The sequence below is a fragment of the Mirounga leonina genome, unplaced genomic scaffold (genome assembly GCF_011800145.1).
Source record: "Mirounga leonina isolate KUSES-001 unplaced genomic scaffold, KU_Mleo_1.0 Mir_97, whole genome shotgun sequence".
Classification (NCBI taxonomy): domain Eukaryota; kingdom Metazoa; phylum Chordata; class Mammalia; order Carnivora; family Phocidae; genus Mirounga; species Mirounga leonina.
This window is the reverse complement of record NW_023270889.1, coordinates 5,937,882-5,956,975: the sequence shown is the minus strand read 5'-3', so window position 1 is coordinate 5,956,975 and position 19,094 is coordinate 5,937,882. Positions and strand designations below refer to the sequence as shown.

Below are 19,094 nucleotides of genomic sequence, written 5' to 3'. Positions count from 1 at the left end.
TTCTTAAACTCCTTCTGAATTCCAGAAGGGATGATTTTATTATTTTTTTATTTTTAAAAAAGATTTTATTTATTTATTTGACACAGAGAGAGAGACAGCAAGAGAGGGAACACAAGCAGGGAGAGTGGGAGAGGGAGAAGCAGGCTCCCCACTGAGCAGGAGCTCGATCCCAGGACCCAAAGATCATGACCTGAGCCAAATGCAGATGCTTAACTGACTGAGCTACCCAGGTGTCCCTTGAAGGGATGACTTTAAAACCATATTCTCAATTTAAAAATGCAGCATGCTTAGTAAAATTACTACAAGTAGAGAAAGCAAAGAAGGGAAGAGACACCAGAGAAAAGGAGAGGAGAGAAGAGGACAGGAGAGAGTGGACAGGAAGGAGAAAGGAGGGGAAGTGAGGGAAGGGAGGAAATAAGAGGCGACTAACAGCACAGGAATATTAGCTCTGTGTAAAATTATCATCTACCATATTAGCTCTGTGTAAAATTATCATCTACCAGGGCGCCTGGGTGGCTCAGTTGGTTAAGCCACTGCCTTCGGCTCAGGTCATGATCCTGGAGTCCCAGGATCGAGTCCTGCATCAGGCTCCCTGCTCAGCAGGGAGTCTGCTTCTCCCTCTGACCCTCCTTCCTCACATGCTCTCTCTCTATCATTCTCTCTCTCTCTCAATAAGTAAATAAAAATCTTTAAAAAAAATTATCATCTACTATTACTTGCCTTTTATACACCAGAGTGTAAGGGATTAGGCTTATGTCTTAAAAGACTGAAAAAAAAAAGCAGGGCCTAATTTCATTTTAAATATATTTTATGAATCTAATACTTCATTTAAAGAATAAAAGGATTCATGTCAAAATTCAAAGGGATTGTGCTCTAAAACCACAAAAATGTAAATTTCTATAAATTTTGATATTACATTGATAGATAGCTATTGCCCCCTAGCTTTATATTTTGCCTTTACTGCCTTATTAATGTTCCTGTCTGGTAACACCTCACTTGGGAGCACAGTAGTTCTGGGATTAGGTAGTATCACTTGTCAAGTTAGACTGAAAGGGAATGGTTACCATACACCCAGGGAGATTCTTCAGTTCTTTAGCAAGCTGAACTTGAACTCCCTTGCGAACAGATATCTAGAAACAATATTCCATTAGTTAGCACATGCCATCCTATTAACTTTGAGAATCAGTGCTCCTAGGGTTTAGGAGACATCAAACCCATATTGTGTTAACCTAGTGTAGAGAGAAAAATAGGAAATAATGGGGAAATGAAACAAGATGTCCCCAGGAAAATGGAATCAAAATGATAGCAAATTTGTTGTTTTGAAGTTTGACTTTTTAAAATCTATCTGCAATATTGCTTTATAAAAAGAGAGATCGATGGGTGGATTTGCTTTATCTGAAAGAATATTTGGCAAAAAGATGTGTTTTGATTGCCCCAATAAATTACAAAGTCAATATAAATCAATCATCTCCTAACCTCCCTAATCTCTATGAAATCAAGGAAACCTTGATATACAGACATTTAGAAAAATCATTTGTTACCATTCACAAAAAGAGTAAGAAATTGATTATAGCAATTATCTAAATAGCTAGCTTTCTTATTATTGATTCTATTGCACATTGTTCTTTAAGATTCTAAGAGCATGTAATTTGCCATGTCATTTTTCCCTACAAGATGTTAAGCATTTCAGGCTGCCTCGGTACCTCTTGGACCCACCAATTCTCACCCTATTTTACAAGGGTGAGCAAGTCATGGCACTGGAGATGAGCAGCTGCTCTTCTTGCCCAACCACAATGAACACCCTTCAAATAACTGCTAAATTTTCAATTATCCCCTAGTGGGTAATGGGGCAATGAGCTCAGACAGTGTTTCTCAGACTTTATTTCTCAAACTTGAGTAAAGCCCAAGAATCACTAGGGGTGCTCATTAAAAATACAGATTTCTGCCCCTCATTCTAATTTACGAGGCCTGAGGTGGACCTGGGGATGAACATTTTAAATAAGGACACCAGGACAGGTGATTCCCTTTACCAAGCACTTATGGACACAATCTGGGAAATAGTGATGCTAACTTGGGAAGCTCAAAATATTCTTAACCAGAAGCCTGCTGAGGTCCTCTATAAGAAACACAATGCAAAATAATCTGTCTGGAAAAAGAATGATGAATTCAAAGATTTAGTTGGAAGGATTTGACCTATGAATCTGAAATAAACTTCACCAATGAAGGGAAAATGACTGGAGAAGCAGTCAAAGATGAGAATTGTCATGAGCCCCTTCTCATGGCCCCATTCACATCCAGACCTATAGACTCCTAGCACCCTCTTCCCTAACACCTGCCTCATTAATATCCAGTCAGTCTGGGCATACATTGAAAATTGTGGTCATATAGATTTAGGGTTGGGGGCATTGGGACCAGATTTAGGTCTGTACTAGTAAAGCTGAAAGCATTATAGCCAAGAGGTGTGATAAAAAATGATTTGAAAACAGGAAGAGAGAATGGAATCAAAGAAAAAAGCCTGACCCTGGAGTGAGGCCAAGACCCAGACTGAGTGAATGGTGGAGGGGGAGTGGGGAACAGGAAGGGGAGGCAGAGAAGGCTTTTGCTTGGCTGCTGTCAGTTGGACATTCCATTCAACTGCCCCTGGTGGGCATTCCGGTCCACTGAGCATGCCCAGTTTGTGTGACTGACTTTCACCAAGTAGAACAATCAACAAGATCACCGTAAAGGCTTTACCAACACCAGGCCAGTAAAGTGACCACTGAGAAACATTCCCAAATTTGTGATCAATGGACCCAAGTTTAGGAAGAGGAACTCCTTTGGTCTACAAAAATGCTTTGAGTCCCAGTCTCTAATTTCTTCCTTCTCAGACACTCTGCTCTCCATCCAAGGGACAATATTTGGTGAGATGCAGCCATTTTGTTGGTCAACAGGAGCTCAGAAGCAAGAAAATGTCATAGTGGTAGAATACAGCATCATCCTCCTCAGTAGCAGCCCATCGCTGGAAGCTTCCAGATCATTGTGCCAATCAAGTGGAGGAGGGACTTTCCTTTAGAGAACCTTATGTGAAACTTTTGTGAGAAACTTGCCAACTTGCTTGTTCAATTTTTTAGCCTTACTATTTCTGATACTTAGGTGCTGTCTCTTAGAGAGCCTGAAACAGCTAAGACATGACTCAGGACATGGAGGAAACTGTAGGTGAGCATCATGGGATCCTGAGGAGCTAAGTGTCTTGTGTCTGTGCGATCATAAGTTTATGTGGGATGGGGGATGGTGTGAGTCATTGTGGAGGGTCTGTACAACTTAAAAGTGTTATGAAAAGTATGCTAAAGTAAGATTATTTCTCTCTACTCTCCTTTTATTCCAAAATAATAAACCACATTGATTGTAAAGGGGGGATGATAGACTAGGAGCCTGAGAGATGATGGTGCCTTACCTTCTTTAAAAAATATATAGTCTAGGGCGCCTGGGTGGCTCAGTTGGTTAAGCGACTGCCTTCGGCTCAGGTCAGGATCCCAGAGTCCTGGGATCGAGTCCCACATCGGGCTTCCGGCTCAGCGGGGAGCCTGCTTCTCCCTCTGACCCTCTCCCCTCTCATGCTGTTTCTCTCTCTCTCTCTCTCAAGTAAATAAATAAATAAAATCTTTAAAAATATATATATAGTCTACCTGAGGAGAAAGTGCCTACAACACAAAGAAGGACAGTCTTTTATTTAACCTTAAATACTGGAAGAGTCCTTTGGAAATATTTTCCCCTAATTTTCAAGCATGGTTGCCTAACTGCTTTGCCAAAAAAGAGTGTGCTAAAGGGGTCTGTGGCTTGATTTGGAGACTCACCTCCAAAGGTTTCTCTCTGACCAATATGCCATGTGGTCTGAATTGCTCTATTCTTTTGAATCACATATTTTTTTTCAGTTTTCCAATGAGCTTTATTCAAATATAGATATGTCTGGAAAGTGCAAGTCAAACTAATTTAGATCATTATCAGAAAACGAAGGTTCCATGAACTTGGGGCCAGAAGGTTAGACAGAGGAAACAGAGGTAGACAGAGTGTGGAAAAGGACATGGAGGAGGTGCTGAGAGGGAAATGAAAGTAAACAGCTATATCACACCATTGCCTTCTTGTGCTCAAGTAGGGTGGAAGGGTTTCAACTCATGGTATCTGAGAGCTGTGCCTTGATAGAGAGGATATATAGGGTGATACCTACATGACAAGAGGGATAAATAGGAATGTAGCATCTTTTTAAAAAAGATTTATTTGTTTGAGAGAGAGAAAGAGCACAAGTTGGGGGGGGTGGGGGGCAGAGGTAGAGAGAGAAACGGACTCCCTGCTGAGCAGGGAGCCTGATGTGGGGCTCCATCCCAGGACCCCAGAGTCATGACCTGAGCCGAAGGCAGACGCTTTACCGACTGACCCACCCAGGTGCCCCAGAATGTAGCATCTTTTATCTTCCCCTTCACCTTTAATTCAGGTTTTGAAAAAAATACTAAGTATCTGTTATTTGCAAGTATGTCAAGTATATGAAATATGAATAAAACACAGCTCCTGTCATCAAAGAGCTGACAGTCAAGAAGAAAAGGGATCAGGGGCAAAGGAAAAAGAGAGAGAAGTCAAGAGAAATAAAATTTCTATAACTCTTGCATAAGAATTAATAGAAGAACATTCCAGCAGAGACTTAATTCTTTTTTTTCTGTACATTTTAGAGACTTTTGGAGATATTAACCTCACTCTAGGCATGCTGAACATGGAAGATAATATTAGTAAGGTAAGGAAAATGGAGAAAAATCTCTTTTGCATTTACTTTTCCTAATGCAATTATTGCAACATTTCATATACCTCCTTCTTTCCCTTGACTTTTTCTTTTCTCTCTGGCTTCATACACAACATTCAATCTTTCAAAAAGTAGAGTTATAAGGGAAGTCATTGTAATGTTTAAATAATATTTGGCTTTTGAGGAATCAGAGTATCCAATTCTGGAAGCTAGCTAAAGAACCCCCTTTCTATATAGGCAGATGTGGAAAGAGGGGGAGGCCAGACCTACAACCATGCAGATGAGAGTCTCCTCCTGTAGAAGCTGAGAGTTCTATAAAAATCCCCAAAGGTCTCCCCTACTCATTTGTGATGCTATTCCACAATTGGAGATTTATTTCTCTGGGATGCGAAGGCTTTTCTGGCTCCAGCAACCTTTTGTAAAATAACAGCAGTTACCTCCAGGGACACTTATCTAGGAAGCAGCACCCAAGATGCTTTCCAAACATGGTGACTTGTATTATAGTCACCCCTCACAACTTTATGAGGTAGGCATGGCCGTTTCCATTTCACAGCTAAGAGGAGGGAGACCCAGAGCAGGTACATGACCAGAACACAAGCCTGTCTGACTCCAAAACAATGCTCCTAGGCATGATCCAGTGCAGCCTCCCTGTGAAGGACGGGGTCTACACCTTCATCTCCTAATCTAGTGGTTCTCAACCCTGACTGCAGGTTAGAAACCTTTATGTAGAGGGAGTTACTTCCCACCTTCAACATGGGCACGATACCTTGAAGGCAACATGCTTGAGGCTGCTGGGCATTTCAGGACCCCAGTCTCTCATCTATCAGAGACCATGTAGCCACCTAAGAGATTGAGAAGAGCTCTCTCACACAGCACCTGGTCAAGCCCCATGATTCCGAGGCTGCAGCTCTGTCCAAAAGAATTCAGAACTTTCTTTCTATAAGGCATGAATAAAGCTAAGGACTTATAAATCTCCCTTAGGATCCAGTTTTGCAGCTTATCAGCCTCTTTGGGAATCACAGTGAGTTTCTTAATACCATAGTCACTTCTTGGTGGTAGGAGCAATGGTTTGGGTAATGAGCATTTCCATTCCCCTGAGTGCCCTACTCCAGTGTCTTTCAAGACTTTGATATGTTAGGTAGCCTGCCTCCACCTTCAATTAGATTTTGTCATAGTAATGTAGTCAGGTTAAAATAGTTTTCAGAAAGAACTTTGCTTTATATATAAGCTTTTGTCTCCTAAGTTTGCATATTATGTTCAGGAAGCCCCAATTAAGATATATAAAATCCCCCAATAAGGATGGCATCTGATGTGATGAGCACTGGGTGTTATAATATGAAACTGATAAATTATTGAACACTACAGATGAAACTAATCATGTTATATAAGCCGGCTGATTGAATTTAAAATTTTAAAAAAGATGTATAAAATCCATTGTGAGGTAGAAATACATTGCTCAATTTGAAGGTGTTATTTATTTGCACTTTGATTCCTTAGTTTTGCAACTCAAATTCTGCGTATAAACTTGTATGTTCACAGGAAGACTTTTATAGTCATCTCACTTCTGTTATTCAGAATAGTGACATCTTGGATGATGCAATCGTCCAACGGTTGATTTATTATGCCTCTAAGGACATGAGAGACAACAATGTAAGTTTGATTCTTAATGATAATCAATGTCAGGGTTGTAACTGGTCTTTAAGTGACCCAAATGCAACTATGTAGACATTTTTAAGCTTTTCCTACATTGCTGCCTGAATTGCAAATCACTTTCATTTGTTCCTTCATGATAACTTGGATATTATTACAGTACCAATTATTTATCCCTTCACAGATAAGGAAACTGAGGCAAAGCTAAAAAAAAAAAAAGACTTTAGAGATAATATTATCCATTCCACTTTTAGATGAACATGTTGATGCTTGAAGAGATTTTTTTGAAAATAACACAGCTATCTATTGACAGAACAAGTAACTAGAACCCAGTTTTCTTGCTTTCCATATGAATTATTATCTCTTCATGTGCCTACTTAGCTACCTATGCTAGGCACTGTATCTGAAAAAATTATTTGTAGAAATAATTTGAGTTTTAAGGTGTTTTCTTCCAGAAAGGATTTTTACCTGCCAAGGGTACTAACAATCTATGATTAATTTCAGGACTTGAGATCTGGGGGGGTGGGGGCACTTCTGTGATTCCAAGTTGGACTACAGTCCATGGAGGGCCAAGTGCACCTTTCATTTAAATGCAGCCTTTTGGAGTCTTAGGCCAAAAGATAAGAAGTCAGACGACCAGAGTGTCACCATTTGTTGGTCCTAAATTCTGTCTATTCTCCCAAAATACTGTAAAGTAGCCTCAAATATAGGACTTACCTCTCTGGATTCCCAATCTTTTCCAGGTCTCAACTTAGTAATTCATTCCACCCTATATTGTGATGTTTTTCTGAGTATATTTTCTAATACCTTGTCCAGGTCTTTTTATTTTCCTCAGCAGGAGAGTTGATCAAATTTACCTAGTTCAGCATGACCAAAAGCAGAAGTCCCTCCAAGTACCTCCAGTATCAAAGATAACTAGATCAGGACAATATTAAAACCCAAAAGTCTAGACTCCTGGTCCCATTTCCCTTTCACCATTCTCTTCAGTCTTTCAACTACAGTGATTCATCACTTACACATAAAACATAGATCCTCTGTTCATAGTGCTTAATCAATTAGCAAGAAAATGTGTATTAACCTCAAGTTTACAAGAACCTTATTAAAACCTGGTTTTACAGTTCATTAAAGTTACCTCTGCTTAGCAGCTACTGACCCCCACTCTAGAGGCTTTTCCCCCCTGGGCTTGTAACAGCTTGGTCTCTCTCTATTCCAAAGCCAGGGGAACTTAGAATATTATCTAGACCATTACCTCTCTGAAAACTCCCCCTGTTCTTCCTCTAATTGTTATTGTTGTTTCTTCCTCAGATCCTCAGAGAAACCAGGATGCTGGCTGGTGAGGTTTTGGTGTCTCTTGCTGCACATGATTTCAACTCTGTGATGTATGAAGTACAAAGTAACTTCAGGATCCTGGAACTACCAGATGAATTCGTCGTGCTTGCTCTGGCTGAACTGGCAGCCAGCTACGGTATGGAGAGAGCATCTCCACATTTGCCTGGGAAACATCCACCCTGACTCACCGTCTAAAACCAGATGGTGCAGACAGCAGAAAGGAGACCATACTTCCCTTCCGCCCTACTAAAGAGTATCGATAGTGGGATTTAGGCAGTCCTTTCTGAGCGTAGATGGGCATTAGTCCATGCTGCTCTGGATTTGGCTGGACTCTCCCACCCTCACTGTCCCTTCCATCTGGCTTTGTGTTTGCAAAAGCCCTTTTTCCACAAGGCATGTTCTGCAAACGACTGAACACTTACATGAAGTAAGAGTTTGTTATGATTGTTTTTCTACACTTTATTTAACAGATATTTATTGATTGATTGATTTTTATTGAGCATCTATTACCTGGGCTAAGCCCTGGGGATGCAGCCAAGTTCTGGTGAGAGAGATGGACATTAATCAAACAATTATCCAAATAGGCCATTGCTACAAACAACAGGTATGGGTGACTTTGCAGCTATCACCTTATTTGAAACCAACCACTCCTTGATTCTCAAACTACAGCTGGGCATTATGGCAAAAGAGGGGTAGAGGAGAGTATCTTCCTGCTGCACCTCATCTGTCTCCCCGACACAGCCTTGACATGCTTCTTGCTGATGCAGAGAAGAGCAGAACTCCCCAGTGTGAGGATAATGCTTTTCTTCTCTTGTGCCCCTCTTGGCAGTGTCCCAGAGTATTCCCTTCATGATGATGACCCTGCTAACCATGCAAACCATGCTCAGGCTGGCCGAAGAGGAGAGGATGAAGAGAGTTTTCTGTGTTGGTGGGTATCCCTATGGTTTCCTCTTTGTTAAGACCAGACTATGAATTGTGCAAATGTTTTATTTTTCCTTTTACTCTAGTTCTGTTCTTTCTAATAATAATAACTACCATTTATTGAGTGCCTACCACATGGAAGTTTCTCTGCAGGGACTGATCTCTCTCAGTCCTCAAAGCAATTATAATTCTCTCTGTCTCAATCCTCAAAGCAAGGTAAGTACTATTACCTCCCTCCCCCCATTTTACAGATAAGAAACTGAGGGTCATGGAAATTAAGCAATTTCCTTAAAGTGGTGACAGTCAATGAAATGGAGAGGTGGTGTTCAAGTCTATGTGACTGTGGTCTATACACTTTCCATTACCCTAAATAGCCTCCATGTCTATGAGCCTCCTTCTTTAGTTGGATCACACTTCCCCCACAGTGGTTCTGGGAGCTCACCAGCTCTTAGCAGTAGGCTAAATGTTGGCATCGCTTCATAATGCAATATTGTAATAATGATAAGTAATCAATCTAATCAAAGTACAAGCAATCATAAAATTAAGGAAAATAGGTAAACAAACTATGGGTCACAAATTCCCTCTACCCCCAAACCGAAATATATCTAGAGTAATCAAGAGTCTACAGAGAAGAAAATACCCTGGAATTTCCAGGAAACAGCATATACAGCACAGTGAGAGGCTTCTTGGATGAGTCTGGAGACCTCGACTCTTCTCCGTGATCATCCACTGAACCATCAGGTGATTCTGCCCTCTCTCCATCTCATTTTCACCTCTAAACACATTAAATAAAGTGATTGCTAGGATCCCTCTCCCCCACCCCAACACCCCCCAACACTACTATTTTGTAATATTTAAAAGCCCATGCTGTCAGGAATGTCATCTTTACCTCTCAACCAAGTCTTTTCTGTTCTGTTTTGGTCACTTTCTCTTTTCTGTCCTCAATGGAAGCAATATCTGTATCTGGTATATACTGAGAATTTACTGTGTGCCTGAATACTGCCTTGGGCATTTTAAGATTATCATTTCCTTTAACCTCACAGCAACCCCATTTGGTAAGTAACATTTTTCCTTCGTTTTACAGATGAGAAAATGGAGGCCTAGAAAGTTAACAGCTTGCCTGCAGTCATATAGCTAGTGTGTGGCAGAGCCAAGATTTGAACTATGAGAGTCTGGCTCAGGAACTTGAGCAATTATACTAGATCAGCCCACTTTTCAATACTTTTTATTTTCCCCACTTACTATCACAGCTAACACTGTGTTCTTGCAAATAAACTTTGGTGCTTATAATAGCATTTCTACCTGCAATATCAACAACCCAACAGGGGAAAGGAAATAAAATTAGAAATCATCATGGCATTGAATAAGGGATTCTCTGTCTTTGTGTTATAAAGTTATCTAGTGCCCTTTGGTCCTAAAGCAACTTTTGCCTGACTGCCACTAAAGAACAGTATAAAATTACATAGTCGTCCATCTGTCCATCTAGTTATTCATTGAATCAATCAGCCAATAAGCAGACATTGTGCTCATTGCTTCAGATACCATCAATAGATAAGACATCCTTTCCCTCATGTTGCTTTCGGCCAGTGCAAGACAAACACACACACACAAGATTATGACAAAGTATAGCAGGAGATTATCAGCCTAAAGGGAATGTGAATGAGCCAATACATGGCCAGCACTAAGATACTCGGGATCTTTCCAGAGTATTCTTTACATGTGAAGTATCATTGAGGAGTAAACTATGAATTTTCTTCATCATCTAGTGAAACATGAGGGCTGAAGGAACAAATAATATTATTTAATGCATTTGATGCAAATATATATGGGTTCGTGGTCCAAAATATTTTTGCAGGCCCAACATTTTTTTATTTTGTTGAACTGAAACAGACCCATGGAAAAACATACAAATCAGAAGTGTACAGGTTGATGAGTTGTCACAAAATGAACTTTCTCATTTGACCACCACCCAGGTCAAGGAGTGGGACATTACTAATACCCCAGAATCCCACCTCATCTTTCTGGCCAATCATTATCATCTCCATCCTTTCCAAGGATAACCACAAGCCTGACTTCCAACACCATAGATTAGTTTCACCTATTTGTGAGATTCATACATGTTGTTGTGTGAAGCTCAGTCCGTGTTCACTTCTGTATCCTATTACATGTCTATACTACAGTTCGTCCATTGTACCTGCTGACAGGCATTTTCTGTTTTCTGTTTAAGGCTATGACCCAAAAAGAAAGTGAATATGAACATTCTTGTGCAAGTTTTTTAGTGCCTATCTATTTGTGTATCTAACTGCTGCATACTTAGGAGTGGAATTTCTGGGTCATAGAGAACACATATTCAACTTTGGTAAATAGTATCAGTTTTCTAAAGTGTTTGTATCAATTCATGCTCCCCACAGCAGTACATGAAAACTCCAGCTGCACCTTAGTCTTACCAAAGTTTGACATTGTCTGAAATTTTAACAGTTCTAGACGGTTTGTTGTATTATCTCATTATGGTTTTAATTTACATTTCACTAACGTGACTGAATACTTTTTATATGTTTATTTGGTACCGTCATAACATTTTATAGAAACTATCACACATTTGCTAATCATCGGTACACTCGTCTCAAATTATTTTATGGTCCCTCCCATCTTTATATTTTTCTCAGTCTGTGGTTGTTTTTAAAATGCAGCCCTTGAGAAATTCAGCAAGGCCATTTACAAGTATGTCAACCACTGGAGAGACTTCCCCTATCCAAGATTGGATGCCAACCGACTATCTGACAAGATCTTCATGCTGTTCCGGTATATAATGGAGAAGTGGGCCCCCGTTACCTCGCCCATGCAAGTGAGTGGGGGCCTCAGCATGCCCAAGCTAGCTCTCCTTCCATGCGGCTTGAACTTCCTCCACTCTCTGACGTAATCATTAATCTCAGTTGTTTTGGAAAGCTATGACTGTGTTTTATCAGGTTTATCAATGCTTTTGTTTTTCCTATTTCAAATCACTATTTATTCATTCTTGAACTAATATTTATTGAGTCCCCATGACATGCCAGACACTGTTCCCCATGCTGGGAAGACAGCAAGGATTGAACAGACCAAAATCCCCACTCTCATGGAACTGACATTCCAGCGTGTGGAAAGAACAATAACTAAATGAAGATGAGTAAAATATACAGAAATTTGTTATTTCGTGTCTTATAACCCATATTTGGGTTGAGTCACTGATTAGAAAAAACAACAGCCCACAAAAGTTTCCCATGTTTATGAAGATGACAGTGAAATAAAATAACATCTAAAGGATGTGCATGGAGCTTCAAAAGATCATAATGCCTCGTGCAGAAGAGATTACAAAGTGTGTGCACATGGAATCCTATGCCTATCTTGCTTAATCGGTATAATACTTAAATGGGGGCTAAATTACATCCTATTTAGGTCTTTTATTTCTATATTATAAAAGATGTAACTCTTAGCCCTCTCTAGTTCAGTTTCTTTTCTATGCTTTAAGCTACCAAAGCATTTATTTATTTTTTTTAACATGCTGGGGTAGTTAAATCGTTAGCAAACATGGAACTTTTAAAATATCCTGTAGAAGTCTTTTCTTCAAAGCACCTGAAAAACACAATTCAGTACAAGTACTTTCCTAGTTTCCCACAGAAAGAGTTAGACAAGTGACAAGAAGGTGCACACAGTAATGAGGGAACAGAGAGAGAGAAGCACTTAACTCCTGTGGTGTGTAATGGAAAGGCTGTGACATTGAAACTGAGCTTGCAGCCTATAAAGACATTCACCCAAGCAAGAGGCATTCCCTAAAGATGCAATAAAAGCTGCTGAAGCAGAGGCTGGAGACAAGATAACATGCACACTTGAGTGAGTCTGGTGGGAGAAAAGGAAGAGGAGAAGAGAAAGGAGATATAAAGAAGCAGAAACAAATAAAACCAGAAAAGGTTTTGGTCTTGGCCAAATTAAGAGCCTTGAATGCTACACAGGAGTTTGGACTTTTTTTAATAGGAAATAAGAAACCTTGGAAGGGTTCTAAGCAAGGAGAATGAGATCTTAGAAACTAAGAAAAGAATAATTTTCAAGAAGTAAAGGGAGATCTATGGAGTCTATTGTTACAGTGCTCAACCGAGAATAATCTTGAAAGACACCATTGCTTGGAAATGTCCAGTTGCTTAGAAGAATCATCCAGCTGACACACAGTTGAGTGAAATAAATGGTTGTTATTCTGAGCCACTAAGTTTTGAGATGGTTTGGTAGACAACAAAACTTAGCTGACAGGAAAAAAAAAATTCATCACATAATATTAGGTAGAAAAAGCAGAACGTAGAACTATATATTAAAGAATGGCACTAGTTTTTTAAAAATTAAAACATATAGAGGAAATATGGGAAAGAATAAGTCAAATAAATTCAAAAAATATTAAAATACACCAAACAGTGATTATCTATAGATACTGTCAGCAATGCAAATACTGTGTTTTCTTCTTTGTAACTTTTGTGATTTCTAAATTTTTACAATCAACCTATTTACATTTATATTTTATACTTATTCATTTTTTATGTCAACAGAAGCCAGAGTGGATTGAAGAGTAAATGAGAGGTGGGAAGTGGAGATAGCAAACGTAGACCTCTCTTTCAGAAAGCTTTGCTTTTTGTTTATTTCAAGCTTTTATTTAAATTCATGAAGAGAATTTAGTGATTCACCATGTACTTTTTTTGGAGAAAGGAAAAAAACAGAATTGGGGTCAAAGTGATATAGAATCGAAGAATTTTTTTTAATATGAGGGAAATTTTCAATTTATTAGTATATTGAAAGAAAGCGACTAGTAGAGAAAGGTTAAAGAAATAGGAAGAGGGGCAAATACTGAAATGAGTATCAGTATAGATATAAATGTAGATAGAGCTGAAAACACAAACATAAGTATAACTGCCTCATGCAATGATCTTAACCTAAACATTTTTTAAAGAATTCTCTCTTGGTTGGAAGCAGTGCGGAAAGTTGTTTGGGGGTGTCTAAAGCTCCAGGTATTCTGAGAACTGCACAAAAAGCACAATGAAGTATTAGAAGTGGTATTTGTTGGCTGCCTCTGCAGACTTTGGCCATTGTTAAGGCACACGGCCCCACAGTGAGCCTGCTGCTCCATCGGGAAGACCTCTGTGACTATGCCCTGGACCAGGTACCCTGGCTCCTGAACCAGTATAAAGACAAAGAGATTGATTTTCACGTCACTCAGGTAAGAGCCACACCCTCAAGGAACCGATTCATAGACTCTGTCTGCAACCAGCCTGGAAGACAGTAAGTCTCCAGAGGTCCTAAAGAACTGAGATACTGGTTTGGGCATCTAAACTTAAATACTTTTTGAGAAACATGAGGTAGAGAAGAGGTTGGCACAGCTGGGGGATGTAATTCCAAAAAAGGGGTTAAGAATTTTCTTTTCAAACTACTGAGGCACTGACTAAGGCCGGGGGCCCAGAATCACTAAAGAAAACTGGTAACCGCAGGAAGGCTATGGATTTGTTCTCCTCACAAAAAACATAATTATTTGTCTTCCACATCCTGTGCCTGCTGCTTCACGGGCAGCCTCCAACTAACCTTTGAGAACTTCCATTCTAGAGTCTAAAACAAATACTGACCGCGGTGGTCCTTTATGACACGGCCCTTCCAAAGGGCTTGAGAAAAACCATCTTTATCAATTTACTCCACCAGGTAAGAAAACCCTGCTGTCAGATCTGATTGTTTCATTTCCACCGGTTTTCTGTTTTTTACATCTCCCACCTGATTCTTCTTGCTCATTCAGGTGTGCAGAGTTCCAGAGCCTCCAGTAAAGGAAAATGAAATTGAAGCTTCAAGCTGTTTCCTCATTCTAGGTAGGATCCAGCATCCAGAGGGTTTTTAATAAAAATGTCTCCCAGTGATGATGACAACAGTGATGAAGGCTGTGCAAACTATCATATTAGTTATTTCACACACACACACACACACACACACACACACACTATACCTTCAACTCATGGTATCCTGTGCCTCTCCCTATCCTCCCATTCCCAAGAGAAGCGCAACAGGTAGGGCAACCAATCATCCTGGTTTGCCTGGAACTAATGGACTTGCAGGGGTAGAACTTTCAGTTCTAAAACCAGAAAATTTCTGATATATTTTGGGAATTAACCCCCTTATCAGATATATGGTTGGCAAATATTTTTCCCATTCCATCTGTTGCTTTTTCATTTTGTTAATGGTTTTGTGTTTTTTTTTCTGTTGAGCAGAAGATTTTTGGTTTGATATAGTACCGCTTATTTATTTTTGCCTTTGTTGCTTCTGCTCTTGTTGTCAGATCCAACAAAATCATTGCCAAGACCAATGTCAAGGAGCTCACTGCCTATGTTTTCTTCCAGGAGTTTTATGGTTTCAGGTCTTACATTCATGTCTTTATTTTGATTTGATTTTTGTATATGGTATAAGGTAGGGATCTGGTTTCATTCTTTTGCATGTGGCTGTCCATTTTCCCAACACCATTTATTGAAGAGACTATCCTTTCCCTATTATATATTTTTGGCTCCTTTGTCAAAAATTAATTGGCCACATATGGATGGATTTATTTCTAGGCACACCAAGGTGAGTTGGTAATCCTAGGGATAGGAAATGCTTTTTTTCTTGGTATTTGAGATTATTTGAGACTGTGTCAAACCCAAAGTCATGCTTTTTTCTCCCTGGTCATTTCTTAATATCTATTCCTTTTTTCTCTCTCTCTCTCCTTCACTCTTTCCCCTTCTTTCTTGCTCTCACATCACAGTCCCACCCATTGTCTGGTTAGAATACCTGGTGCAGGTGGTAGAGGAGGCACCAAGTTCTCAGAGTCAGTATACAAATTATGTTCCAACATAGACCCTGAAAAGTAAGGACAAGAGCAATCCCATACCTCCCATACCTCCACCTCCACCCTCTCCCAAATATGTCATTTCTACTACTTCACTGCATTACCTTTCTATTATTTCTAGTTCTCCACTAACTGGTCCCTCTGTTTCTATTCTTTCCTCTGTTCTATGCCCGACCTAATTAACTACTTCACTCTATCTCTAATAATTTCAAACCCAAACCGCTTTACTCCAATCACCTTTTCTCTTTCTTCCTTGCTCCCTGACTTACTCTTGTAGCTCTCTAGCTCCACAGCTGGGGAAGCATCATTCCAATCTCTGCCTCCATGTTCATAAGGTATTCTCCCCTTATCTCCTCTCCTTTTCTCATCTCATACTGAATTAGGGCCCACCCTAATAATGTTACCTTAATTCAATTCCATCTGTAAAAAACAAACAAACAAACAAAAAAACACCTAATTTCTAAATAAAGTCATATTCACAGGTATGAACAAATGCGGTATATAAATCTCTCTTAGTGACCAAACTGCTTAATTCCATGATACTAAAGATACATCGATGTAATAAAATCTAGTTACCAACCAAAGAGTGACTTTGACAATCTTCATGGAATTCTGCTTTTCCCATTCACAAGTATTTTACCTAAGGTGAAAATGAGTTCTTATGACTCCAGTATGTCTTAAACCTGCAGCCCATTCCAACCCTGCAGACCTGATGGAATTTTTTGATGAACAAATGAGAAGTGATAATGAAACCACTCGAATGGGAATCTTGACTTTGTTAAGATCGGCTATCAATGCTGAGGGTAAGCAAAGGAATGAAGCCAAAGTGGTTTATTTTGTGCCAAGAAGCAAACTAAAGCCTGTGCATTCTCTAACTTTATTCTATGTCTTTGGGGGTGTTTATAGAAGATCATATTCAAGTAAAGCTCTGTCTTCTTCGTCATCTACAATCTACTACTTTTTTAAAGATTTTATTTATTTATTTGAGAGAGAGAGAGAGAAAGAGAGGGTGCGAAAGCACGAGCAGGCAGGAGGGGTAGAGGGAGAGGGAGAAGCAGACTCCCCACTGAGCAGGGAATCCAATGCAGAACTCGATCTCAGGACTCTGAGATCATGACCTGAGCTGAAGGCAGCTGCTTAACTGACTGAGCACCCAGGTGCCCCTATAATCTACTACTTTTAAATGGCATTTTCAGTTACCTCTCTTCTTTCATGATACTTATGGATATACATAGTTGAGAAGAAGTAGAATACTTGAAAATCAAATTTAGAAGATCTAGTAAGCTGGCTAAGTACCCCAATAAATAGGGGGTAGGTGGGAGGAATGCACAATATTCTAAAGATTAGTACATTTAGAAAAGAGCAGAATTTAATGGAATATCATATTTCATTAATTCCAAGAAGCACATATTTTCATGATATTGGAATTTATCTCATAATTGATAGCATCTTTAATTATAATCAGCCACTATAAGGTTTTTTGATACAATATAAAATACTGTTATCTCATAAATTTGATGACATCTTGAATTCAATAAAATATGAGAATTCATTTTTATCCTATATTATAATATTTCAAAAAATTCAGTTAGCCCTGAGATTTACTGAAGAATCAGAAGGCAAGAAATATGAAGTAGTCTCACAGAATTTAAAGCTAATCCATTGGGCGTGATGTGTTGAGTCCACTTTGGAACCTAACATTTTAAACAAGGTGAAATCAAATATAATATGGAGCAAAGAGAGCAATAAACATCTCTCATAAATTGAAAAAGAAGAGGGGTGCCTCAGGGGGTTAAGGGTCTGCCGTCGGCTCAGGTCATGATCCCAGGGTTCTGAGATGAAGCCCGTGTTGGGCTCCCTGCTCAGCGGAGAGTCTGCTTCTCCCCTCCCCCGCCACTCGTGCTTTCTCTCTCTCTCATTCACTCTCTCACTCTCAAATAAATAAATAAAATATTTTAAAAAATGGAGAAGAAGATAAGAGGAAATTGAATAGCCTGAAATGTTATGGACAAAAGACTTTGAAATTATGTGCCATAACTCTAATGGGTTTTCATCAATCCTAGAACAGACTATACTCCTACTGAATCTGATCTCTTCATTTCTCTCCCTGTCTTTCAGAGCCCAAGTTGCGAGATCACATCACTTCAATTGAAAAAACAGTCAAAGTCGTCATGGGTGACCTCAATATAAAAGTAAGAGAAATAATGGGGACTTTAATTTTGTTGATGGTAGTTTTAGGAATTAATGAAATGGTTTTGATTCTTTAAGAATCTACTTTAAGATTGCTTTATAAAGAGCTCAGTGATAAATTCCAATTTTAATACAATTCCATCTCTCCCCAAAAGATAAACTATATCAAAAGTACATTCAGTTCAAGGGCTTCTAAGTAGGAAAAAAAAAGATTTTTGCCCAGAGCATCACAGTGCTATGCTCTTCAAATGGTTTAAAAATTGTTAATTATAAAAATAATGTATCTTCCTCCAAAAAATAATAACCCCTAAGTCTGTTTGTTGTTGTTGTTGTGTTTTAGCTTAGATATCCTATTTTCCAACTAGGGAACATCTAGAGCAAGTTTTACACGTAGTAGATTGCACAATATTTCCTGATTATTTGATTAAAGTATTCCATATTGGGCGCCTGGGTGGCTCAGTTGGTTAAGCGACTGCCTTCGGCTCAGGTCATGATCCTGGAGTCCCTGAATCGAGTCCCGCATCAGGCTCCCTGCTCAGCAAGGAGTCTGCTTCTCCCTCTGACCCTCCCCCCTCTCATGTGCTCTCTCTCATTCTCTCTCTCTCAAATAAATAAATAAAATCTTTTAAAAAAATTAAAAAATAAAGTATTCCATATTAGATAAGATATATAACTTGTACTGGAACAAATTAAAAAATAGAAATTACTATATTTTTTTATTAAAACTACATTTTGTTCGGATCAAAGCCTTATACAGAAACTAATGGAAAGAAGAAAATTCCCCTAGTAGACTTTCATCTGCAGTGACTATAACAAAAGCTATGCAATAAATAACAATAATTATGCTAAGTGGAATAAATCCATCAGAGAAAGACAAATACCATATGATTTCACTCATATGTAGAATTTGAGAAACAAAACAGGTGAACACAGGGGAAAGAAAAAAAGAGAGAGAGGCAAACCATAAAACAGACTCTTAATGATAGGAACAAACGAAGGGTTGCTGGAGGGGTGGTGGGTGGGGGATGGGTTAAATGGGTGATGGGCATTAAGGAGGAAACTTGTGATGAGCACTGGGCATTATATGTAAGTGATGAATCACTAAATTCTACTCCTGAAACTAATATTACATTATATGTTAACTAACTAGAATTTAAATTAAAAATTGAAACAAAAATAAATAACTAAAACATAAATTTTAAAAAATTAAAAAACAATGGTGTGATTATAGATAAAGTAAGTGGCCAAGCCAATCAAAGTATGACTAAAAGAGTTTAGGGTAGAATAAAGGGGACAGAAACTTTAAGGAAGTCCAGCTCCCCAGGCAAAAATAGAGAATTTATAACTTTTTCTCCTCCTCAT

At 39.0% G+C, this 19,094-nt stretch overlaps 1 protein-coding gene across 1 annotated transcript in view; it reads left to right on the top strand.

The window, feature by feature from the left end:
- Window positions 1-3,167: 3,167 nt before the first annotated feature.
- LOC118006511 (maestro heat-like repeat-containing protein family member 2B) overlaps window positions 3,168-19,094 on the top strand; it is a 63,457-nt gene continuing 47,530 nt past the window's right edge. The window contains exons 1-11 of the mRNA XM_034999194.1: window positions 3,168-3,195; window positions 4,701-4,762; window positions 6,308-6,418; window positions 7,724-7,883; window positions 8,577-8,675; window positions 11,359-11,513; window positions 13,761-13,901; window positions 14,282-14,374; window positions 14,466-14,535; window positions 16,232-16,345; window positions 17,661-17,734. Of these exons, the coding sequence (XP_034855085.1) occupies window positions 3,168-3,195; window positions 4,701-4,762; window positions 6,308-6,418; window positions 7,724-7,883; window positions 8,577-8,675; window positions 11,359-11,513; window positions 13,761-13,901; window positions 14,282-14,374; window positions 14,466-14,535; window positions 16,232-16,345; window positions 17,661-17,734 (1,107 nt within the window). The remainder of the gene's footprint in view (window positions 3,196-4,700; window positions 4,763-6,307; window positions 6,419-7,723; window positions 7,884-8,576; window positions 8,676-11,358; window positions 11,514-13,760; window positions 13,902-14,281; window positions 14,375-14,465; window positions 14,536-16,231; window positions 16,346-17,660; window positions 17,735-19,094) is intronic.